Below are 25,877 nucleotides of genomic sequence, written 5' to 3'. Positions count from 1 at the left end.
GGGTGTGAAAATACAGTTCCCATTTCACAGATGAGCAGACTGAGGTATGGAGAGGCAACACAACTTGCCTAAAGGCATTCTGCTGGTCAGTGGCACGGCTGGGATTTGGATGAAAAGTAGCTCCCGAGGCTTTTCCATGGAACCCACAGAGCACTGTTTGAGAACCACTGGGCCAGTCATTGTATAGGACTCCCACTTCTGGTGGTCCGTATGAGCCACCAGAATGAATGAGCGTTTGCGGAGTGAAGGGTTTAGAGCTCTTGCCTTCCCAAATACTACCACCTCCTGCCCCACAGGGCTGAGACAGTACCTGGGGTGGGAGACAAAGCATGTCCCTCAGTAGAATTAACCTGCCTGTTGCTGCCATTTCTCCAGCAGTGACTGGAAGTCTGGCAACAGGAGCTCAGAAAGCAGGTGATGGGGTTTTCTCAGGGCTGAGGATCAGCAGGATGTGTGGTGGAGAGCAATCGGGCAGGAGCCAAGGGGTCCAGGTGCTAGTGAGAACCTACCTGAAAGCGCTGCATAGGGTGTCAGAGCTAGGTGGGCCTGGATGGCCCAGGAGGAAGGAGGAGACACTGAGGGCAAAAGGGGGGGTGGATGCTCAAACAGACACTGAGGTGGAAGGACCACGGGGCCAAGTTGCAAAGCCTGGAATCAGATTTCTATCTGTCGCTTAACTGAATCATCAGACCTCTGGGCCTGTGCAAGTGTCGTTCCCTTTTCTCAGCGGAAGTGTCTCTCTCAGGTGGCTGATGTGAAGAGTCTGTGAGAGATCGCATGCGGAAGTCCCTAGCACGGTACCCAGAACACAGAAGGTTTCCGCGAATACTGCAGTTGCTTGTCCTCCTCAGTGGGATGCACTGCAGTGACTTCTGTGCTTTAGATTGTATACGAAAAAGCTCTATATTTGTTTAAGGGTCACATTAAGGAGAAAAAGACATTCCTTGGGATTTTTTTTTCATAATAGCTTTTTTCATGCTGACAGAGCTTCTCTTTGCTATCAAACTAGTCAGGCTCTTTGGAGCCCTTTTTGACACAAAAGAAAATGTGTGTCCCGAGGACAAGGACAAGAAATTGATCAAATATCCTCACTTCCTTCTTCAATGTCATCAATTCAATAACTCACTGCTCTTCACAAGGGAAGGAGTGAGAAGTGACGAAAATCATCTCTTTGGCCAAACTCTAGCCAGGCTCCTCTGAGCCCTTTCTCAACTAGACCCCAACCTTGATCTATAAAGACTTGAACAAACATTAACATAGTTTCTAACAGCTCAATGTCTCACCCCTAGGTGACCCTAGTCTCCCTTACAGTGTCTGCCCGAGAAAAGTCCTTGCTACCCCCAAAACTGCCTGTTCCACTGAATAGGTCCTGCCCCCAGCCTCTGTGGGACACGGGAACCTGTCTTCAATCAGGACCAGTTTGCAAACTTGGATGGATTTCACACACATCAACACGCCCTTTTAGCTCTCTGTATACTTCACTTCCCTGACTCCATGAAGTCCCTGTTTGCCATCCGTCCTCTCCTTCATTCTCTAGTGAAAATGCCCAGTACAATCAATGCCCTTTCACTCTATACAACTTAGAGTGAAGCTCAGCGCCATCACCTACTGTCAGCAGATAATGAATGAAACTTCTTTTCGCCACTTTAACCAATGTCCGGCTGTGTTTATCTCTGACAGTACAGACATATGCTCCTTGTATCTTTCTCCTAACTTGAAACTTTATATGGGAATAATAATTGCTGGCTATTTATTTATTTTTTAAAGTACTAATTATATCTAGCAAGTAATTCTACATGCTTTGATATATCTGATTTGTACTTGAACCCCAGGAGTAACTTTGTTTATAAATACTCTGAGATACAGATTTTATCAGATTAGATGTATAGGTCAACCAAAACAGATGATAAGTTTGTTTAGGAAATCATTCTGCACAGCATCTCTGAGCTGGCTAGGTTATCAGATCATAAATAGAAATATCTTAATATAAAATAAATAGCCAGACATATTTATAAAGTTAACTAGAAATCCTAACATCCTAGCTAGAAATTTCTAGCATGTACATCTTTTAATTTTCTTTCCAATGCAGTTCTATATTATACGCAATTAATAACAAAATAAAAAGAGTAAAGTAGAAACTGGAGCATTTCCAGTTTTCAGAATTTTCTCTGTGTGCTCTTGAGAGTGAGATTTTTGAGGTAGATAAGACTTTTATGCCAATTACATATTCTGTTCCCCTTCATCATCCTCTAAATATAGTGGTTTAGTAAGGCATTTTTTTTTAAAACCTGGGTTAATACCCATTAGTGGGGAATGAATCAATTTAGTTGGTTGCTAGAATTTTTCTAAAGATGGATTAGAATAAGATGTAAGATAACAGAACAAATTGGAGTTCACCCATCCAGCGAATAGGTAGTATAATATCTAAAGATTCGTCTTCAGCTAAATTTACCTGTGTGTGTGTGTGTGTGTGAATTAGGTGATGATATGTTCTTACCATTGACTGAAGACAAAATAGTTTAAGAAACACTCCCCAGTGCAATGACAAGACCTTTTAACCAAACACTAGCCTTCTGCAGTCTGAGCTGCATTCATTCAGGGAATTCAGCCGATATTCAGAACACTTTTTGTTGTGTCCAGCACAGTCCTGTGCTGAGGTCAGCTTACCAGGGTGCTTACTTTTGTTTGGCATTAGACAAGAAAGGGAGGTCCCATCTATAGCAAGGAGAACCTAACCAGCACGTACTGCATTGAGAGACAAAAGAACCACAGAGGATCCACTATCTTATCAAAGCTTCCTAGTGTAAATAAGTATAGCCCCAAATAGCATGATGTCAGCACAATTTAAAAAATAAACAAATTGCCGAAGGCACTTTTGCACCTCTCTCTCATGTGCCTCCTAGTGAGGAAGGACCCAACTGTCCGATGGGTTATAGGTTTCGAATGCTCAGACCTATCCCACTGACCATTTTTAAGCTGCTCGACACAATGGGAAAGGTTTGGAAATATGTCTTTTCCCCTCATTAGCTGCATAACTGTTGTCTTTTCTTACTTGCTAAATGACAAGTATTATAAAAATTTTTCATTCATATGAGCACGTGTACATGTAGGTTTTGATGTTACAGATACAAATCTGCTGATGGCAAGAGTCTGGGCAACCACAAAATGAAACTCTTTATCAGAGTTAGAAGACCTATACCAGGCACAGAGAAGGTGCTCAATAAATGTCAAATCAGTGATTGAATGAATGAATTCTCAAGTTTGCAGTATGACTCATAAATAAATCTATTTTAAAAGACAGTGTTACTGCTATCAAAGTTGATGGCTGATGCACTGGAAAATGCAAAAGAAATATTACTTGAGTGTGAACTTATCTGGGTAAGATTAACCACCATTAAAACCAGCAGTAAATACTGAAAAAAGAACAAAAGTAGTTTTCCCCTGGTTTTTGAGGCTTTTTGTGACACTTGACCATTTTAATTCCTAATAAACCAAAGTAAATGATGTAGCTCATCTGCAGCCTCTAAAGGGATGACAGGCATCACCTTCAGCTGTGTGTCCTTCACAGACTGGTTCCAAAATCACCACACCCACTGAATCTGAAAGCCTTATGTAGGAGGCTAATTTATGAGGTTTCTTCCTAATCATGCAACTTTGAGAGAGCAAGCTATATTCAGTTTTACTTACTTCATGTCTCATAAATAGCCTGCTTAATCTGAAAGTAACAGATTAGAAGCAAGGCCTGAGAAAGGGGCTATTAACTATATTTCCCATAAATACTCATTTTATGATAGTGAGGGCAATCCATTGTTTAATGATTGCCTGGCAAAACTGGTGCTAGCTCAGACATACGGGCTCAGACGCGTTGGAGGGCCCCAGATTACCTTCAAGGTTGACACCTAACTCTACACAGTGCCAGGGGCCAGTCCTGAAGTGTAAAGGCTTTAAAGGGGAGGATTTATGTAAGAAAGACACTATCCCTTAAGTACCTCTGTTGGGAAAAACATTTCAGAAGTTCAGGAGAAGAGAGGACCTGTAACAAGCAGAACTTCAATCAGTGAAAGAAATATGCTTAAAACAAACTTGAAAGCTAGGGAACCAAAACTGTTAATAACATGTTTATAGCTTGTAGGCCTGGAACAGAGGGCTGAAAATATGTAGAGAATTCCAGCAGAGAAAGAAGTGGGATAGCCTACGTTTCTTTACCTTACAACGATTGCTCTATAATTTTTCTGAGTTTCAGTTGCATTAGTTTTCAAAATAATCTCATGGAACAACCTAAACACTTATGAAATTTTGCCATGAGTTAAGCTTTACTTTTTCTGCCAAAATGTCGGAAAAGGGGTATGTTCCTTAACTTCATACATACAAAACAACTGGAGTAGAAATTTTATGGAAAGCAGTTCTGTTTATTACTCAGCTTTAATCATGCTCATACTACATGCAACAAAACTATGACATCAATGATCCTTTGGAAACCTGAATTTCAGTCATGTCCCTATGATTATGTTAGAAATCTTGGCAATGGCTTGCTTTTGTTGCAGGACAAAAGTTTGTCTTTTGGGGTTTTCTGACCACTCACCTTCAATCTGGAGTAATTTACTGGACTCTTTTCCTAGATGAGTTTATACAGATGGCCTTTAAGGGGAATATGAATGGACAAGCTACTTTCTCTTAGTATAAAGAAGAACACAGTTCAACTCCATGACTCTAAGCCATTTGGATTTTTAAAAACTTCCCTAAATTATTCAGCGCATTTGATTTGCAGATGTGCCACTGATTCATATAAATACTTTGCTTTGAAACAAGGATCTAAAAGGAATGTCATCAGCCCTGCTCTGGTTGTAGGTACGTGAAAAACTATCAGAACAGCGTTCCCCCAAACAGTGTTCAGTGGTTTCAGTTTATAACATTGGTAGACAAGCTGGGTGTACTGCTAACTGTCTGCAAACTAGATCCTACAAGGTGAAAAATAAACCTCTCTCACCCTCAAATCACAACATATTTTTAGCTTAATTTGGATTACTGTGAATCCATCTTTATGGATCTGGTTGGAAATCCTGTTTGATGTCATTGCCATTGCAAATCAGCAAATTTCACTTCTGTATAACGTTAGGCTAGAAAGGAACACACCAACAGACAAACACACAATGGAAACATGCAGTGGAGTTGTGCTTATGCATGGATATAAATGTGCACAGAGAAGAGGCCAAGCACATCACTTCATTTAATGGCACAGGTCTGTACCAAGAATCTGAAACACTGTAGACAAGTCTTAAGCAAAGGAGGAAATGTAGAGGGGAAAGGAAGCTGAGAAAAAATGAGCAGGAAATGGGCAAGATGACTCATCTATACTTGAACATCTGACCTGTCAGTTGGTCGTCGCCTGCAGCAGGGGCGATGCGAATGTAAGGTGTTGTAAGCTGAGTCACGATTATCGCAGCTATGGCAAAGGAAGATTCCCAGGTCAGCATGCATGAGGGAAGAAAAAGCCAGACTGAAGCTAGGCTAGCAAGGAGAATCTCGGTCAGTATATCACATTGTCTCAACTTTGTTCCAACAACAACAAAAAGAGAAGGAAAAAAAACTTATAGCAAGGTGTTGAATTTTCTGAATTCTTTTCCCTTAAACAAGCTTTAGTCAGGCAGTTAGATTTCTAACTATGACACAGTCGTAAGCTTTAGCTGAGATTCTGGCTAGATCAACTGAAGAAAAAAGTGAAAACAAACACATTAGTCCTGGACAAGGCTCTAGACTGAACAATGTTTCCAATAGCTATTGAGTATGATGTGTAAAGATTCATTGCTAATTCTGATCATCAAAACTATAAGCTTTCAAAATTTATTTGGTTAGTTCAAATTCTACTGCTCGAGTCACAATATTTTCTCTTCTTGCTAAAATGGTCTTTGCGAAGAACATTATCTTTTTTCACTAAAAATTTTTATGTAGAAAAACCTCTCTGATAACTAAATTTCATGTAGAACATTTCTATTAGGAGCCTCATTTTGCCACATTAAGAGAATGAAAAAATGCATCTCAAAGCGTTGCTGAGGAAAATGAAAAGTAACTGCTGCCTTTGCTGCAGCTGTCACAGTTAACATGTGACCACAGACATAATTTAGATTCCTGAAGTGGACCAGGTGGGCTTCTGGTTTGGCTGGAGAGCTCAGTAGTTATGTTTAAATGGTTAACATTTATGACACACAGATATTTAAAAAATAGAAAACTAAAACATCAGTTCTAACATGATACAGCTGGAAAATGATGCAAAGAAAAAATACTGAAAAATTAAGGACAGGCTTACATGAAAGATTACTAATTTACATGGAACAGCCTGGGTGCTATTAGAAATGTGGCAGCGAGTAAGGAAAATAGATCATCTACCATCTGCAGACAATTAAACCCAAAACTGCTGCTGCATAATATTTTGAAATATCCCCTGTACCGTTCAAACAGTGCTGCTCCTGTAACTAGACAACTGCAACAACTGGGTTTAAAGTGGTATAATTGTCTTTCCCACATTATTAATGAAAACTTTCTAGTCTTGCTAAGCAAGATGAATAAGCTAACAGTTGGGTCAGAAAATAGAACTCCCAGGGTATTACAAAGATAATTTTCTTGATATGGTACGGTATGCAATTTTGCATGCTGATATAATAAATTTTGAACAGCAAAATGCTATTTGTCAGACTCATTACAAAGTTGGTACCAATTTCAAGTCTATACATACATACATTTGCTTGGTCATAGACTAGTTATTCAACCAACATTCCTACATGTTTTTTGTTTTAGGAAAATTGTACCTGTCCTACTTTTGAAACATTATATTGTCTTATACAAAAATGGAGCAACTATGCAATACTGAAAAATGTAAAACAAAATGAACAAAATGTTATTTGAAAATGGCTAAGATGGGCAGACATGTATTCACAACTAAAAGGAAGGCTCACTGAAATCTGAGGCTCAAAACTCCCATAAAAAAGCACATTACAGATATCAGGAAGGGCTTCTATATGATGTTTATATTCTTCATTGTAGAGTGTTCAATTGTGATTGAATAATCTTCATTGTGATTGTAATAATAATTGTGATTATTATTTGTAGTTACAAGGAAAAAACTTGATTATGTTACAAGTTTAAAAATAGCGGTCAGCTAGCCTCCTGCCTGTTTTTGCAAATAAAGTTTTATTGGAGCAGTTGTGCTTGTTTGTTTATGCAGTGTCGATGGCTACTCTCGCACAGCAACGGCAGAGCTGAGTAGTCATGAAAGAGACCATCTAGCTCACAAAGTCTAAAATATTTACAATGTGCCTTTTACATAAAAATTATTTGCTGTCTTCTATCTTAAAATATCAGTAGAAATGCATTAAAGAGAAAATCACTAAATTTGGTGAAATAAAGTCAGAAATTCTAATCCTGTGCTTTATCAACTTCGGGTCTCCCTTAGGTACAAAGGTATGCATGGAACAGTGAAGAATGCATTCCATGTCCCAGACTTCCCAAGTGCCATCTGAGTTGCATGTAGTGGGATCCTCTGGAATTTGATGAACCGGTATTTGTTCAACTAAGTTGTACATGACTCCAGTGTTCCTTTAAAAATGAATTTGGGTCAAATAAATTTACGCAATATGTAGGGCTGAAAAAGTTTAAAAGGTCTTTTTTTTTTTTAACTTAGGAGCTTCCCAGGGGCCCTAGTGCACTCATGATGTACATTATAAAGACTATTTCAGATCAAGAAAAGAAAATATTGTCACCATAAAATGCTGAATGACAAATCTATATCATAGTTATATTTCCATTTCTAAATCCATAGCTCAATGATGGCAGATTAGCATATGTGAGTGGTCTCACTATACAATTTGTTTTCTCTTGTATCGAACATGAGAAATTAAAAGAAATTCTTAGTTTTATGCTGAGACATTCTTTTCAGTTGTTTTGTCAGAGTACTTTCATTCTGTAGCATTGCAGCCTAGAAAGAATGTTATTTTTTTAAAACAAAATGGTGAACAGAAAAAAAGAGAAATTTCTCATAGAGCATGGTGATTAAAAAAAGAAACACTCAAATTTCTGAATATAGTTAGAAACCATATCAGAACAATGGAAACCCTTCAAAGTTTCCTGAAGATCTTCCAGAAAGCATGTGCACATTCCAGTGCAAACGTAAGTTAAATAAAACACTAAATGTAAAAACAGTGAAATTTTGTACAGAAAATTTGCCTTAAAATATGCTATTAGAATAATGATTTGTTTTCTTTTTGTTTAAGTTTATGGTCTAACTACTATAACATGTTTGAAATGAATTTAGCATATGTTCTCATGCAGTTTTTGTTTTGATTTCTAGCTACAATGATAGTAACCAAATCTTAGCAAGGAAAGGAATGAATTATATGATTCTAATCCCCATATGAAAAAAAGTAAACAATCAAAAACCAAAAAAATCCTCAAAACCTTTATGAACTGAAAACCTCCAAATTTAAAAGGTGATATATCTATGTATCTGTACTTGGAAATCTTATAGAACACACTGTGACTAACATTAATTTTTAAAATAAATGTATAAGAAAACTCCCAAATGGCTATACTGTCAAGGAGAAACACAGCTGGCACCATGGTATGGAAAATATTGTGACTGGTGAAAAGTAAACATTTTAAACTGATTGTTATATTATTTGGAATGAATATATCTCATTTAATAAGCAACATGGATTTTTAACTGGACCCTGTCAGTTTAGAACTGATCAGCGACAAAGTACTCCAAAACTAGCATAAAAAGCATTTCAGCCCTACCAGTTACCACGAGGCGGCCGTAAGATACGTCAGAGTTAAAGAAAACACAAGTACTGATTGCCAAGACACAGGTGGACCAAATGGTCTTCAAAAGAATTCAACTATAAAAATGTGAATGTGATTAAAAATGTAAAAAAATTAGGAGAATTTAACAATAGCTAGCAGTTACTATTCACTCCACTGTAGAGATAAAAGAACCCTGTGATTGGAGGGCACAGCCAACCTCATGTCTGCGGCCATTGAATGGTGTCATCATTTCCTACCTCTGGAGACAGAATTCTGTTGTGAGCTTGCCTAAGTAAACAATAAAAATACTGTGACATACATCTATGAAGAAACTAGGTGTCTAAAGTAAGGGAGGACACTTAAAAATACAGACAATCCCTCACACTAACAATATGAAATAACATGCCTTAGGTTTTTTCCTGTGTCTATTTTTATGAGGCTTTATATTTGAGATGATTAGTGTCAAAATATACTCTTGGAATATGATTAGATAAGGAAAACATTACATTTATAAGTAATATGAAATACATCTTTAAGAGATATACTTGTACTTGGAATTACAAATCAGTTCCTTATGAAAAAAATACCCACTTCCAAATATTTTATATAAAGATACTTGTCCATAGTTGTTTCATGAGAACACTGAAATCTTTATAAATTCAAAACATTGCTTAGGAAAATGGTTCAGTGTCTGGAAATTCAATGAAGCCACCACACTGTCAGCAATATGTGACAAAAAAGTCAGGCAGGATGTTTGAACTTCTTTAAATTTCAAACCTCTGTACTCTATGGCACCAGTAAAGTTATTAGGCCTGACTATTTCTCTGTAATGACTAAGTAGTCAAGACGGAAACGCTTCCCCCACTGCAGAAAGAAAGTTTAGTGTGAGTGAGGAAAAGCATTGTGATTGCAAGGTGGTGAAGCATCCAACTGTGCTGCAAAGGGCGGTCTCTGCCCCTGCACATGCACATGCAGAAACTCACAAAATAAAACAGCATGGGCAGTGTAGTTTCCTCCTGCATTAGGGTTTTGTGAAGAGAAATTACCATGCTATGTAATGAATATTAAAATTTGTTCCCCTCTTACCCTTAAAGAGGTTATTTGGATAGAGTTTGTTGCTGTGTAAATGTTTGCAAATGACTCAGAAAATATGAGTGGGGAATAGTCAATCAGGTCATCTGATTGCTTAATCATCCTTCGGTGAATTAAAAAACAAATTACAGTATTGATTAAATCTAGCTGCTGGAAGAAAATGATCCAAATCACTGTCTAATTCATTCTATTGTGAAAACAGCAAACGTCAGATTTCCATATTTACTAGTGTGCTATTTATATTGTACAATTATTTGAGTATGTAAATAAACATGCTGACAGATATTTCGCTGTTTTTAGAATAAACTGGGCAGTGACTTAACTCTAACGAAGAGGAAAACAGACACCTATGCTGTGCAATAGTCTAACTGGAGAGAGGTTCCGCTGGGTGACAGCCGTGAGTGACAAACACCCAGGAGGAGTTTGAACACTTGAGGTAAAGCCTGGGCCGGAGGATTAGTAGCTGAGGGACCTTGGTAAGTCAGTCTGTCTCCCCAAATATGCATTTTCCTCACCTTAAGAATAACAATAGCAGTACTTGTCTCCTTTCTCACAGTAATGTTAAGGAAATAAATGAGAACACATGTATGAAAGTGATTTTTAGCTGTGATGTTAAACATAAGGCATTATAAATTAGGCACTTGGAACTGGATTTACTTTTGAGACTTCAACAATACGTAGAATTCAATACGGCAATCTGAGCAGGGGCAGTGACCTGGAGGTCTAAGAACATCAATATCTCAATCAAAGACCTCATAATACTGTAATAATTAGTAGTTAACAGCATATTACATTTACAAAACTCATCCATATCTTTAATTTTATTTATTATTAATTTATCCCTATAAATAAAAGCACTAATCAGGTACAATATCTGAAGATGGAGTGTTTTAAAATCAACATAAATTGACTCTTGGAAAAAAATTATGAGCCCATGGGGACTAAATACAAATGAGGTGAATACCTCACACATTGCCTGGCACATAACATGAAACCAAGAAATCTTTGTCAAGCAATCTCAATACAAATTTCATGTATCTTCATATATAAGAATTCAATGAGAATTTTGAAAATGCAGATGGTCATCCACGATATATTCGAATCCTGGTGCCTGACAGTTCAACAATGAAAGCAAGGTATTTTTATCTCACAGATCCCATGGAGAGACCACTGCCTCTGACCTGATCAAATCTGGTGCCACAGACCCCATGACGCCTTTTTACCATCGCATTGAAATTAAACCACACAGAACTTGCTCAGTGTGCACACACGGTTACTCCCATGTTGGAAGGAGTGTATTTAACTACAAGTGTTAATTTATAATGCCTCATTTCAATGCAGTATTTTATACTTCTCAAACCCTTTTCTCATACACTTCCACATGTGAGGGTTGAAATCACACTGCAAAGTTGACAGGATGACCTGACAGCTTGGCACACACAGTGCTCTTTCTTGTTTAGGGGCCGCTGTATGGTGAGCTGAAGGTGGTTTGCCCAGCCATTTTTATAGCTCACTCCCGAGCACATATTTTCAGGATCTGAATTGGTCTGGGAAATAGGTTCCACAACAATACCACCTGATTACTGGGTTCAAAGAGACACACACATCATCAGTTAAAACACGAAACAAAGCATGTGGACCATAGAACTACTTCGTATGTGAATGCACACTAGACACAGTAGCGCTGTGTGGTACTATGGTTTAAAAAATCTGTAGTGAGATCATATAAAATTTTATTTTAAAAGAATTTTTAAAAAGATAAAACTGCTTGGAACAGAGCAATATGACTTATTTTTAAAAGTATGTCAACGTTAAAGTTAACTGCCAATGTTAGCTGACATTAGATCCTGAGGCATACATACATGCACACACATACCCACTCACATTAATGAAGTTAATATTTCAAGAAGTTTTAAATACCCTCTAAAGTCTTAAAGGACAAGTCAGGAGAACATCCCACAGTTTCAACCTACCTTTTGTGGCCACTTGAACACAGTCTATTTTGGTTTCCTGTGTCAAATAAAGAGGGGGGAAATCACTATTCATGTTTTATTTAAGACAAAAGTATCTGCAGTTCTGTTTAAATACTGATAAGGGAAGGTCGCATTGCTCCAAGTGTGGCACTAATCACCTGATGGCTACTCCTTGAATTAAGCTCAGATGCACCTTCCAGCTCCCGTACCAGTGGTGGTGGGCATTTCTGGAGGAGATTAGGAGTGAGGAGCCAAACACAAAATGTGCCTGCACAGGTAGCAAGTAAGGGTTGGTAGAAGGAGGCCAGGGGCCGCCAGGCAGACACATTTTGTCTCAGATTTCCTCCCTTCTCACGGGCAAAAGTCAAGTTAATAATGACACCCAGATGCATGCCATGCAGGGAAACCACTGTCGTATCTGGAAAACCTGCCCTTCCAAGGGTATGATGTTATCTTATCAGAGTTTTGGGTTGGTCTGAGCAGAATAGGGAAAAAATTAGGAATGACTCGATAGTTTTTATTTTGTTAACATCTTGTCTTTCTAAAGCTGTTTTCTCTTTGAAAAAAAAAAAGATAGCTAATTTAGTCACAGTTATAGGAAGCATAAACTCTTGTGGAAAGAAAGAAATGGGACAGAATATGCTGAAAAGACAGATGTTGTGAATCTCACAATATTTTAAATGAGCCGAATGCATGTGTGGTAGCTATACTGTTTTCCTATAAGACAGGAAGCTAAGCAGAATTACTAGCCAACTTTTGGTAACAATTAAAAACTGAAAATATAACCATCATATTGACAATATAGTCTTTCTACCAAAACAAATGTGAATATATTCGTTTCTTTCCATAAATTCCTCTAGGTGTATATGATTTTCAAAACAGAAAAAAATACCACACTTCTTTCAAGTAAAAAAACACACAAAAAAGCATGACTGTTTCTTACTACTTTCTTATTTAATCTATGTTCCCATTAATAACCTTAAATAGCTTAAGTAAACAGCCAGCTATAAGACTTACCCCATTGGCTCTACTAGCAGCTTGAAAATAAATTCTGTAGCTTTTATGAGGGAGAAGGGGAGTGTTCCAGTATCCATTGTACGTCTTGTTATCACCAATAGTAAAAGGCTGAGCAGCTTGCAGGCTGTTTGCTGGGAATTCGGCAGCAAAGTAGTACTGTGAGTTCAGGATGGAAGCATTCTGGAAGTGTATTGGCACTGGGTAGCACTTTAAGATTTCTGTTGTCTTTTTCGTTCTTCGAGGACTTTCTTCCTCAACAACTATTTGGTAGACACTAGAAGAAAAAGAATTATCAGTGATATGTTATGATAACTGAGCCGATGCCCTTTGCCTTCAATTGCATGGACATAAAGGATATCCAAAACAAAGAATACACTGGATTAGTCAATAATAAGTGCTTAGTACATAAAATACACTCACAAGACACTTGCTCAATGACAGAGAAAAAGTGCCGAACCTGTCACAAAGCTCTCATCCCCCAAAATACAATTTTTTGAGGAAATAATATTCATATAATTACAAAAGTTTTATATAACAATTTTTGCCATTTATGGGAGAACACAAAAATAATATTTTTCTCAAATGAAACTAAAGATGAATTTGTAGACAATTAACAGTTTACCTAATAAATAAAATTATACTAACTATAAGTTTATTTTAAAAAGGCAATGTATTACTTTATTCTATGACATTTGTAAGAAAGCATATAAAGTTTTAACAAGCCACAAAATACAATGAGTACTGTATTGTATGATTCACATTAAGTAAAATTTGACTTCGACATTTTTTGATATAATGGATTTTATTTTATTTTTATTATTGTTTATGCTGTTACAGTTGTCCCATTTTTTCCCTTTGCCCCCTTCCACTCAGCCCTCCTCTCTTCCATAGTCAATCTTCACACCATTGTTAATGTCCCTGGGTCCTTCCTATACATTCTTTGACTATTCTCTTCATCCTCTTTCAAACAGTCAATTCCCTCCTCTCCTGTCAGTCTATTCCATGAATCTATGCCTCTGGGCTGATTTTGCTCATTTTTTTGTTTTGTTGATTAGGTTCCACTTATAGGTGAGATCATATGGTATTTGTCTTTCACTAACTGGCTTATTGCACTCAGCATAATAGTTTCCAGTTTAATTTATGCTGTTGCAAAAGGTAGGAATTCCTTCTTTTTCCTGCTGTGCAGTACTACTCCATTGTATAAATGTACCACAGTTTTTCCATTCACTCATCTACTGATGGGCACTCAGGCTGTTTCCAACACTTGACTATTGTACACAGAGCTTCTATGAACATAGGGGTGCATAAGTTCTTTTGAATTGGTGTTTGGGATTCTTAGGGTATAATCCCAGCAGCGCAAATGCTGGGTCAAAAAGTAGCTCCATTTTTAGTTTTCTGAGGGAATTCCATACTGTTTTCCTTAGTGGCTGCACCAGTCTGCATTCCCACCAACAGTGCACTTGGGTTTGTTTCCCTTTTTTGCACATCCTTGCCAGCACTTGTTGGTGATGGCCATTTTGGTAGGTGACAGCTCATTGTGGTTTTAATTTGCATCTCTCTGATGGCAAGTGATGTTGAGCGCTTTTTCACCAGTCTGTGGGAACCTCTGTATGTCCTCCTTGGAGAAGTGTTTATTCAGGTCTTTTGCCCATTTTTAAATTGGACTGTTTGTCTTCCTGGTGTTTTTGAGTTCTTGATAGTTTTTGGAGATCAAACCCTTGTCCGATCTATCATTTGCAAGTATATGTTTTCCCATATGATTGGTTCTCTTTTCATTTTGATAATGGTTTCTTTAGCCATGCAGAAGCTTTTTAATTGGATGTACTCCCATTTGTTTATTTTTTCCTTTATTTTCCTTGTCCTAGAAGATAGATCCCTGAAAATATTGCTATGTGGGACAGCTGAAATTTTACTGCCTATGTTTTCTGCTAAGAGTTTCACAGTATATGACTTATATTTAAGTCTTTCTATCCATTTTGAGTTTCTTCTGGTGTATGCTGTAAGTGGATGTTCTAGTTTCATTGTTTTGCATGTATCAATCCAGTTCTACCGGCACCATTTACTGAAAAGACTATCTTTACTCCATTGTGTACTTGTGCCCCCTTTGTCAAATATTCATTGACCTTAGAGACATGGGTTTATTTCTGGGCTCTCTATTCTGTTCCATTAATCTATGAGTCTTTTCTTATGCCCGTACCAAACTATTTTGATTATAGTGACCCCATAGTATAGTTTGATATCAGGTGTTGTGATTCCTCCATCTTTGTTCTTCTTTTTCAAGATTGCTGAAGCTATTTGGAGTCTTTTTTGGTGCCATATAAATTTCTGTAGTATTTGTTCTAGATCTGTGAAATATGCCATTAGTATTTTAATAGGAATTACATTTAATTTATAAATTGCTTTGGGAGGTATGGACATTTTATTGATATTGATTCTTCCAATCCATGAACATGGTATATTCGATGTTTTCTGATACTCCTTTCCCATTCACCGTATTCAGTCAGTGGAAAGAGACGGCATAAGAAAAGTAGAGAAACAGGACCGGAATGTCAAAAGCCAAGGCCTTGGAGTTATAAGAAATTTCTAGGAGTAAATTCTGAGCAATTCTAATTCAATTACATATAAAGATAAGATGGGAAAATGATAAGATGGGAAAATGATCATCCTTCAAAGATGCTGCACGGCATGATGTCCCTCTAGAGTGGTCCTCCCACCTCCCCTCCCGCTCCCCCAATGCATTTGAATTCTGAAGAAACCTGAGGAGAGTAAAAGAAATCTTGAAGGGACAGGCTTTGTTTTTTATTAAGATATATACATTTGCTATATATTTGTACAGTTTTGTTAAAAAATAGTTTCTAATATTGGGAAAAACTAAACTTTGATGACAGCTTTCAAAAACTGAACCCAGATTAGACTGAAAGTCCTGGCAAGGAGATGTATCTTTTTCTTCCCATGTTGAAAAAGCACTGTTTCTCCTCTGAACAATGCTGTAATTCTTGAGTTGCTCAGTATTGGGTACCAGGCCTGCCAGCCTGGGGCTCCTGTCTGTGTGTACTCTGAATTTGCACTCAGCAAAATCAGCTATTTCTATGACTACAACTACTTAGCGTACTAGTGTAATGTAATCCAGCTGCTGTTCAGTTTGTATTGATAATTCTGTCTAAACAAAAATCAATTGTTGTAGAACACTGAAATGATTGCTCAGTAGACAGGTAGTCCAGCAGGTTTACAGTGTAATGATAAAGAGAATTCTGAGCAGTGATGTAAACATAAAAAAAAAAGAAATACAGCTCTTACTTCCTAAAATCAGAGATTTATGGTCATGTAAAAGGCTCTACCAAATGTGGTCGAGTTCTTACTGTATGACAGAGCCAACGTGAAAGGAACATGATGGAGGTAACACAGACTTGGAGTTCTAGCCCCCTTCTGCCTGACTTCCTGACTACAGCTGCAGTCAGATGTAGCTATTTTAAACTGTATCTGCAAAATTTTTTGAAATTTCTCTCCTTAAGAATGAGGTTGGTCTACCTTAATGACTACATTCAGCCAACAAAATGTAACAGAGGAACAATGTGTAAATCACAGAAGGCCATGCATCTTCAGCCTGGTTCCCCAGGGAAGCTAGCTAGCAAAAAAAAGCCTGAACTGGCCATGCTAGAGAGGCCACATGCAGACATGCTTCCTGGCAGTCCTGAATAGTTTCCAGCCAACAGCCAGCATCACTGACAGGCATGAACATGTGCCATCTTGGAAGGCTACACAGCTGAGCCTTCAGGTGATGGCAGCCAGTGAAGATGCCAGGCAAAAACTTCCCAGCCAATCTTCTGCTGGCCCACAAAATCATGACAAAATAGAAAGGTTGTTCTAAACTGCTAAATTCTGGATATGCAGCAAATATTAACAGAAGTATTGGGTCATAGAAGGGCATGAATACAGGGTCATAGTCAAAGCAAAAGACCATAGTACCACCACAAATGAGAACTGACCTATGAAGACTTTTAATCAGTATGCCATTGAACATAAACAACATTGAAGAAGTGTGACTTTTCTCTTGAAATGACTTTAATAGGGGTGGGAGGTGGTAGGCATGTGCATCAGTCTAGGCTCTAATCCTAATGCTTCGAAAAACAGAGGTTCTAAATTAATTTCTTTGTTTCTTATTTTTCCCTTTGAAATTAGAGAATTAGATGGATCGCTTTAATGCATTTTATGTTTTTATTCATAATTTTATTTAGCATATAAGCGCTACTATCACAAAAGAGATACAGCAAAGAAATAAACCACCTTGCAAAGAGACGCTTTATTAAATAAAATAATTTTTAACATTAGCCTCCTCCTATCAGTCAGCTTTAACAATTTATTTGCTATATGACATGATTTCTAAAATTTCACTTTAAAAACAACTTTTGGAAAATCCATAAACTATACAAAGTGGAAATATTTAGACACATGGGAGAAATTACAGGAATTACCCTATGTAGGAAAGCTGGGCCAGGTGCCTTGCACATGCAGGTTTTATTTTTCCATTTTGCTGATGAGAAAACTGAGGTTCAGAGGTGAAATGCTCATTCCTTCTGGGGTGCAAAGCTAATTAAGTAGCATATGGCCTCTTGACCATCAGCAAGACAGTACTAACATCACATGTTAAAAATTCCCTGTGAAGACATTCATGTGAAATGTCTACACCATAGGCATCTTCACTTGCTAGTGCAAACACAACCAACACACAAACCAGTCTCTATCTACTTCCCCATAATCAATTTATTTTGAGTATTGTATAAAGATTCTTTCTCATTTATCGCATCATAAGAGCTACAGATGGTAATTATATATTTGACCTAATTTTTTTTCCCATCTGTATTCATGTGACATTAATGATTTCCAGTTAGAACACTCCTGGATTCTGCTGTGACATGAGTAACTAGCTAGTGACCTGTCCAACTCCTGATCCCTCCCAGAAGCCTCCTTATCAATGGCATGGAGGACTCTGATCGCCCACTCCTCAACCTGAAGGAGCTCCCTCCTGATTCTAACTCTGCTAGACAAAAGGTTAGCAAAGCCACTTCTGGACTGTCCAACTGCCCAGATCTTGGATTTTCTTACTAAAAACATCTTTTCCTTTATTACTTCATGTTGGCCTGGACCCTAGCTTGTTATTTAAATGCTGTTCTCCCCAACACACCACAATTTTTATCACTCTCAACAGAAGACCTTACCTCATGAAAAAGACTGAGACCCTCTCTCAGGGGCTTACAATCTATCCCCCACTTTTCATGTACTTTTGTTCTGCTCCAAACTCACAAAAATATGTTTTGTGTAAAGAAGAGGGCTACGATTTAGTCATTTTTTTTTATGTCATGACACTTAGAATGAAGGGGCCATGAAGTACATATTTTTGAAAGCATAATATGATCAAGAAGTAATTTCTATTCTCTACATATTCTATGTCATAGTATGGAGGAAAGACACTGGTATTCACAAGCATATATTGCTTTACTAAAATTTAATACTAAGCTTATTTCATATTCATTTCCTGATTTACCCAAGAACTAATAGGGGAAGAAATTACCATGAAAAAAGTTTCATGGTAAGAGGATGCTGGCATGTTTGTAAATTTACCCTAGACGACCTACAATTAGGTAATGAACCTTGAGACCCTCAAAAGCTGTGTATCTGCCTTCTCCACCCTCTTCACTCACCTCTATCTCTCACTTTCCATTCCGCTTTGCCCCAACTTTGCTGTTATGTGTGTCGTGTTGTGTGTACATTTACTAATTTATTACCTAAATATTTTTTGAGCACCTGCTTTGTGCCAGGCACTCTCCTACTTTAACTAGAGCATTATGATATTTGACATTCTCTAATGCAAGAAAATTGTGTGTTATAATTTAAATACCATTTGACTGTGGATGAAAAATTAATTTTTCCAAACAACAGTTTCATGAGGATTAGATGAAAATTTGAGAATTAAATGATCCTGCAATAGGTCTCCATTTTAGCCAGCTGATATGTTACACTATATACTTTATTTCAGATACATTACTTTTTAAATGGCTACCATCTACTCATCTTCAGATGTATTAAAGGAAAATCTAAGCTGACTAGAGCAATTTCAAACTCAAAATGTCTTTTCATCTTTGCTCCACAAGACAAATTAGATTTGCAAGCACCCAGGCCTCAAATCTATTTGCTCTTTAATAATTTAAGCACTGAAAGGTCAAGCAGTTCTTTTCTATTCCCCTTTATCAAAGTCCAAGTGCTAATGAAAAATAGCTAAATTCTATCTGCTGACCAATTGCCACACACTGCTGTCTTCTTGATGGAAATTAACACATTATTGGCACCTAGGTCAATAGTACCTTACCAGAACTATGACAGACATGTTTTTCATTTGTTCAGATAACATCATGTCACTAGCAAATTTCATATTATCTTCCCAACCACCACTGTCATCTCAAAAGGAGCTTTGAAAATCTCACTGTTTGAATATTTTTTCTTAAAAATGATTTTTAAAAATCCTTAATAAAGGAAAATCAAGCAGGCATTTCTTCCTTGGTTAGCCTAATTAAAATTCTACTATATTTATAATGTATTACTTATTCTTCCATTGTTTATTAAAGTCACACCATTACATAAGTAATGTACTACTTATTCTTCCATTGTTTATTGAAGTCACACTGTTCATTCACTGTTCTTGAATTTAGGGTAACATAAAATCTTTCCAGGGCATTTGCAATAAGAAGGCACACTCCATAGTGAAGATGAATCTGCTAAAAATGTGACATCACTATATCATAACTTTCTTATGGAATGAAATTTAATTTAAACTTCAATTTATGCCATGCTTTTCTCCAAAAAAACTCTCAGGCTTTTTACAAGGAGAAAAAGAAGTCTACATTTATATAGAATAGCACATGAAGTATAACGTAGAAAAGAACATCTTTCATGTACTTTGTTAAACTTAAAAGTTCAAATGTGATAAAATGTTCTGGTCTTTTCAAACTTTGAAGACTTTGGGGTAAAGCCTACGGCAGATTTGAAGTTGACATTAACATTTTTTTTCTAGCTCATTTCCAGGTTAAACCCTTAGTTGTACGTCATTTTTTCTTATCTATTTATTCCACTTCTTATCAGCATAAACTATTGGATGGCTACCCAACTGGATAACAGAACAAGGAAAGGAATGAAGGAGAAGAATAACAATCACTTCACTGTTGCTTTTGCTAATCCTTTAACGCTGGCACTTCCGGTTATATCACGTACTTAGAATACTGTTCATTTCATGGTACCAAATAGTGACCATTATCTTAATTTGCAATTTTGGGTAAAAACCATGTATTCTAAATGTATCAAAAACAGAGATTAGTGTCAATATCTTCATTCCAAATTAATGTTTGGGAACAAGAGAAAATGAAAATATAAACTATATGGAAAGCATGTAAAATATATATGCAATTGAAGTTTATTGCCATGGAACAACACAGAATTTACTTTCTTCTTGTTCTCTGTTCAGTCACATCCTTTTCCTAAACCTGTCAGCATTTACTGAAATGACACCCTGTTAGTACATAAAACCTGGTACAATTGAACTAATTTTTTAAAGTTTGTCAGCAGTTTATCATTAGGAGAGCAACAGTGTGGTGATTGTGTCATGGGGTGGGGGAAGTATAAGGGGACTAAATGGTAATGGAAAAATACAATACAACTTTTGAAAAGGTTAGTTCAATATGTTCACACACTTATCACAACTAAGACTCCTTAGATCCTTTGGGTAACACTGGCACTGAGACTCGCTGGTCTACTCATGGAGTCATACACAAGGACTGATGACTAGTTTCACACAGACCAAGGGCACTGCGGAGCATATGCAGCGTAAACAGGTCTGTGGGATTGCATATCCTAGTTTGCAACTGTCGTTTCTCTTTGTCCTGCTTTGTTTTAGCTGAGATTAGCCATTAACTGCTGTGGAATATTTGCAGGGTGCCACAAATATATTTTATGTTCTCTCAGCAATAATGCATCACAAGGAGCTTCCCTAGCAGCTGTAAATTACTACTGTTCAGTGTACGTGGGTGTGTGTGCACATGCATGTGTGCCTGAGAGCACCATGTGCACCATGCCTGAGAATGCAGGCCAATATCCTGCTGCTAGGCTAGTTGGTGTTAAAATCTGATACAATAAAGTATTAATTACAGCTGAAAGGTTGGGTGAGAAATATGAACTCAATTACAGCTCTATATTGTGAATGAAGGGCAGGAAGAAACAATCATCTACTCACAGAGGTTTGTGATAATGAAAGAACTAGGACATTAGACACAGGCTGAGAAACTCTGTGAAAGTCCCCCTGCTATCAATCTTCACAACAGGGACCAAGTTTCTAGTAAATTAGTCCTAGATGAAACATCTTTAAGAGTGATTTCTCCCCTTCTTAACAAATGAAGACATTTTTCTTTGCATATTTTATTTCACTCATTTATCATAATCTATTCATCACAATTTCATAAGCATGACTATAAAATTGTAATTTAAGGTCAGCTACTATTATTAAAATATTTTCTCTTAAATAGCTCTAGTGATTCAAATAAAAAGAGAAATTGAATACTATGAAAGCTATATTAAATATCTTAATTATTATGTGTTTGTGTTATATTCAATCCAGAATCTTGCAGTTCCTACAGGTAGTGGTACTGCACACTGGGTGAGCTAATGCAAATGCCACCATCAAAGAGGCAGGTGCACCAGAGCAGGTGCCTCGGATGGAACCCTGACCCAGGAGTCGTACATCACCAGCAGCTGGTTCCAGCTTTGCTGCCAAATCATTGACTGACCTCTAAGGCCTTTTTCAGGTCTAATATTTCATAACTGCTGTCAGGAGTTATGAAATATTAGGAAAGCTGTAAGATCAACAAATGAACATTCGAAACACGTCATTCATGTTTCCTCCATTATTCCATTCTACAGTAAGTATTCATCAGGTGTCACGCCCTGTGCCAGTTTCAGGGGAAGAGTAAAAAGAAGAGTTAGGCCTAGACCATCCTTGCCCTTGAAGAGCCCAGCCCAAGGGAGTTAGAAACAGGTCACTCAAACAAAGAACTACCGTGATGGGGATCTGGTAAGGGATTGTACAAAGTGTAAGGGAACACAGGGGAGGAACGTCAGTGTCTACTCAAAATCTCTTGTAGCATCTGCTTCTTTGAGGACATCTGTCCTGAACTTAGTGCCCATAGGACATTCCTCTGGCCAGTAACATCTGAAGGATGCTCCTGCACTGCCAACAGCCACCAACTGTCTCCCCAAATTAAAGATGTCTTTAGATTCCCAATGCAGCCTCTGCTGACTCCAACCACTCGTGCAAACAAAACTCCACCCAAGTTCCCACGTTTTTCCAGAAGACTCACTAAAATAGCTGAGCTTCTAAAAACCCAGGAGGACATTTTATCAATAGAGAAGACTGAATGTCATGGGCGGGGCCTCAGCTCAGGTACCTGAGGAAGTCCCGGCAGGTAGGCCAGGAGTCCCCTGGGTGACTCTAAGAGGAATCCTAGACTCGTAAGGCTTATCTCATGATTTCCTTACTGCCCCACCCCTGGCAGAACTACAACGGAGGGCATGGTGATGAGGGTGAGTTGTCTTGACTCCCACCGCCGCCTGTGAGCCTGAGGTAAGGAGCAAGAACAGAGGCCTTGATGCAGCGTCCTGGTCTCCATCCCCCTCTGTCTCTCATCAAATCTGTCAGGTAAACTGAGAACTGTTCTTTCTACCTTCTGTGATCACTTCTCCATAAAAAGATCCATAGTTTCTCAATTGTATCATTTCATTTGATACCCATTGTAATTATTAAGGTCATATCAAAATATTATAGATGTGTTTTGTTATTTTTTGGAAGTGGTGGAGGTGGTGGTGGTAGAATTCCCCCACCCACTGACAGCCTGGCTGCTCAGCTTTCTCCACAGAGGGCCTGGCTGGCACCCTGAGTACAGGCCTGTGCTCCCTGTGAACCTGGCTGCAGAGGCCCTGGGAATGAGTTGACACTCTGACCTTATGCATGAAATCCTTCAGAGGACACTATATTGAAAAAAAACCTGTCTTTTTTTTTTTTTTTTGAAAAATCAGGGCAGAAAAGCTATGCACCATATTTTCATGCACAAAAGCAAGTTTGAAATGGAGTTTGAGGAATAGTTAAATTAAGTTTCATTGTATAAAGGCTCAAATACATCTACTCTATTATTATTATCTTCCATTTTTAAAGCTTCTTTTGAAGGGTCTTGAAGAACAAACTTAGTTTCCAAAATGAAATTTCAAAGAGATGACTGACATGATCATCCTAGAAGTGACATTAATAAAAATGATCTTTGTTTCCTGGCAGTTAAGGAATCAGAGTTTTATTTTTTAATGCAATAAAACTCACCTAAAATCAGGTGGGGGAAGGGTGGTGGTGGTGGTAATAAGAAATTCAACACCGTTTGTTAATACACATTGTAGCAATTCAGCTACAATAAGTAATAAAAAACCCCAAATCAATGTAGTAATGTAAAACTGAAGTTTCACTATGGAATGATGTTTTGGTTTTTGTGATTATATGTACCCCAATGAGAAAGGAAAAATTTTAGGTTGGAAGTCAGATATTTAGAAATCCTTTCCTTAAACAATTTTAGTCATGGATAGAACCTTTCCAAATGGTTAAAGAACTGTTGACAAAAGCATATTTAGCCTAAAAGATTTAAGAAGTTTCTATAGTTTGCATTTATTCAAAAAGAGGGGACAGTTAAGAAGCTACTAATAAGCAATTTTAAAACAACTGGTTTTATCTTTCTTGACTCTCTGGAGACTGTTAAGAAGGATGAAGAAAAACAGAACATACATATAAATAACAACAAGAAAAAGACTGATTAATTTGACAAAAACAATCCAATATACTAAAACAACTTTGTTTAATCCAAGTTCTTCAAGTACTCAAAATTTCACTCCTAAACATTAAGCAGACTCTGTAATGGAGTTGGACTATCGAAGAACGTCTTGTTTAGATTTTCAGAATGGCCTGTACCTGTAAAGGAAGGTGCAACTACCTGGGTTCCAAAGAGAGTCTGTGGGCCTCGGGGGCGTGGGGCATCCCAGGAGGGCGCCGCCTAGTGTTGCACAGGAGAGCACAGCAGCCAGGTCAGAGCAGGTATGTCTGTTTACTGCCCAGACCTCAGCTCACTCATCTGTGCACGGGGATCCTGGCTCTGACTAGGGGGTCAAGTCTGCATGGCTACAAACCATTTCATAAAAAAAAACAAGCAAGGGCTTGCCTGGCACTCAATCTAAGAAACAATAATTATTATCATAGTTATTATTCTTCTACACAAACTGCTCAGAAGATTATAACTGAGGTTCAGAAATATTGTACTAGAACGTGGAAAATTTCCGCAGACATGGAAGAAAAGAGACACATGATATTACATGTCATTGTCATCACCACAGGTTGGAATAGCATCAACAATAAATAAGAAAGGTTTTCCTACACTGAGCAGGTAACACCTGTGTTGGATGCTGTCCTGAGAGAGCGCTTTGCTTACACCTCATTAATTCTCCTGGCCACCCTCTGAGGTAGACATTAGTGTTACTCACATCTACTTGATTAGGAGAACAAGACTCAAGGAGTTACAAAACTTGTACAAGGTTACAGAGCAAGTAAGAGCCAGGATTTAAACCCAAGATTACCAAACTCCACATTGTGGCTGGTTGCATTTTTATGGCCTTAGCATCTCTGTACCTTTCTTTCCAGAACAGAGCTATTATTTGTAATTACCCGAACCAACAACGCCTTCTCACCTCCATGCTGTTTTCATGAAACAAAAGATTTTCTAAAACTCTGATGGTTTTACAGAATAAATATACAATATTAGTACCAAATACACCTTTCTTATAGCTTCCATTAAATTACTGTCAAACTATGGGCTACTATTTAAGTGATGATCACAGTGTACTGGCACAAGTTAAAGGGCAGTAAATAATTAGACATTTTAAGCACATTACAAAAATCAAGGAATAAAGGGAATAAGACTGAATAGCAATCTGGTCAACATGTTTTGTTAAGCAAATTCTGATATTAGTTTTGCCCTTTTCCCCCACACTTTAGTTTGCAAGGAACTTGCACTCGTGTCAGTCTTCCCGACAGCACTGGGAGGCATGTGGACTGCATGCTAAACTCCCAGTACAGAGATCAGGAGAGACTCCGAGGCCTCAGCGTGGCCCCATGTCACACAAGAGTCAACAACGTAGCCTAGACGCCAAGCCGGGGCTTCTGGTCCATGCTCCGTGTTCTTTTAATTTATGACACCACAAAAGACGAAGTCTTGTGAATTAATTATTTACATCAGGGAGGTAAGATTCCACTCACTAGAGGTAAATTTCAGTCATTTGGAGAGAACTCAGAGAGAGCACCATAGAACTAACTACCTCTAAGTCTCTTTCCCACCAGACCCCTGGGTTTCTGTGGGGTACAGCCTTGCAGTCCCCACCTATAATGACCCATTAACCTTCCATCTGGAAGCCACAGATTCCCTTCTTTCTTGTCCCTGGAATGGATTCACTGGAACCCATTCCCTTCTTTCTTGTCCCTGCCCCAATGACGGACCTAAGTTAAAGTCCAATTACATCTTTGTCTCATTAAAAATCCTTTTACCATCCAATTATTTCTTTAAAAACAAAGCAAAACATGAATCGATGGCTGTATAACACAGAACCAGAATTGGAATATAGAGGTTCAATCACAGAGGGCAGTCCTTGCCCTAAAGGGGCTGGCACTTTAGTAGGAGAAGCCATCAGCACTCAGAGAGGTGAGTAAGTCTGAGGTAGGCCAGAGGGGTAGCAAGGCCAGAGAAGGCTTTCCAATGAATCTGGGCTACTCCTGGGAGGGTGACAGTAAGTGAGAGAAGAGTGTGTGTCTGTCTGTGAGCATGTATGTGATATGCGTGTTGGGGTGGGAGGTAGGAAGAAAAGAGAAGGCTGCATGCTAAG

General features: G+C 38.0%; 1 protein-coding gene across 9 annotated transcripts in view; it reads right to left on the bottom strand.

Moving 5' to 3' along the window:
• Window positions 1–25,877, bottom strand: part of PTPRM (protein tyrosine phosphatase receptor type M) — an 827,815-nt gene that overhangs the window by 268,404 nt on the left and 533,534 nt on the right. For 6 of the 9 annotated variants that reach the window (XM_037050333.1, XM_037050337.1, XM_037050335.1 and 3 more), the window contains exons 12-14: window positions 12,876–13,149; window positions 11,859–11,895; window positions 5,369–5,443 (exon numbers count right to left, since the gene is read on the bottom strand). In XM_037050333.1, the coding sequence (XP_036906228.1) occupies window positions 5,369–5,443; window positions 11,859–11,895; window positions 12,876–13,149 (386 nt within the window). The remainder of the gene's footprint in view (window positions 1–5,368; window positions 5,444–11,858; window positions 11,896–12,875; window positions 13,150–25,877) is intronic. The other 3 variants (XM_037050338.1, XM_037050341.1, XM_037050339.1) reach the window with 1 other exon arrangement.

Source organism: Sturnira hondurensis, unplaced genomic scaffold (assembly GCF_014824575.4).
Source record: "Sturnira hondurensis isolate 20B ecotype Veracruz unplaced genomic scaffold, ASM1482457v3 Scaffold0006713, whole genome shotgun sequence".
NCBI classification, from domain to species: Eukaryota; Metazoa; Chordata; class Mammalia; order Chiroptera; family Phyllostomidae; genus Sturnira; species Sturnira hondurensis.
The sequence above is the reverse complement of the archived record's forward strand: the minus strand, read 5'-3'. Positions and strand labels throughout refer to the sequence as shown.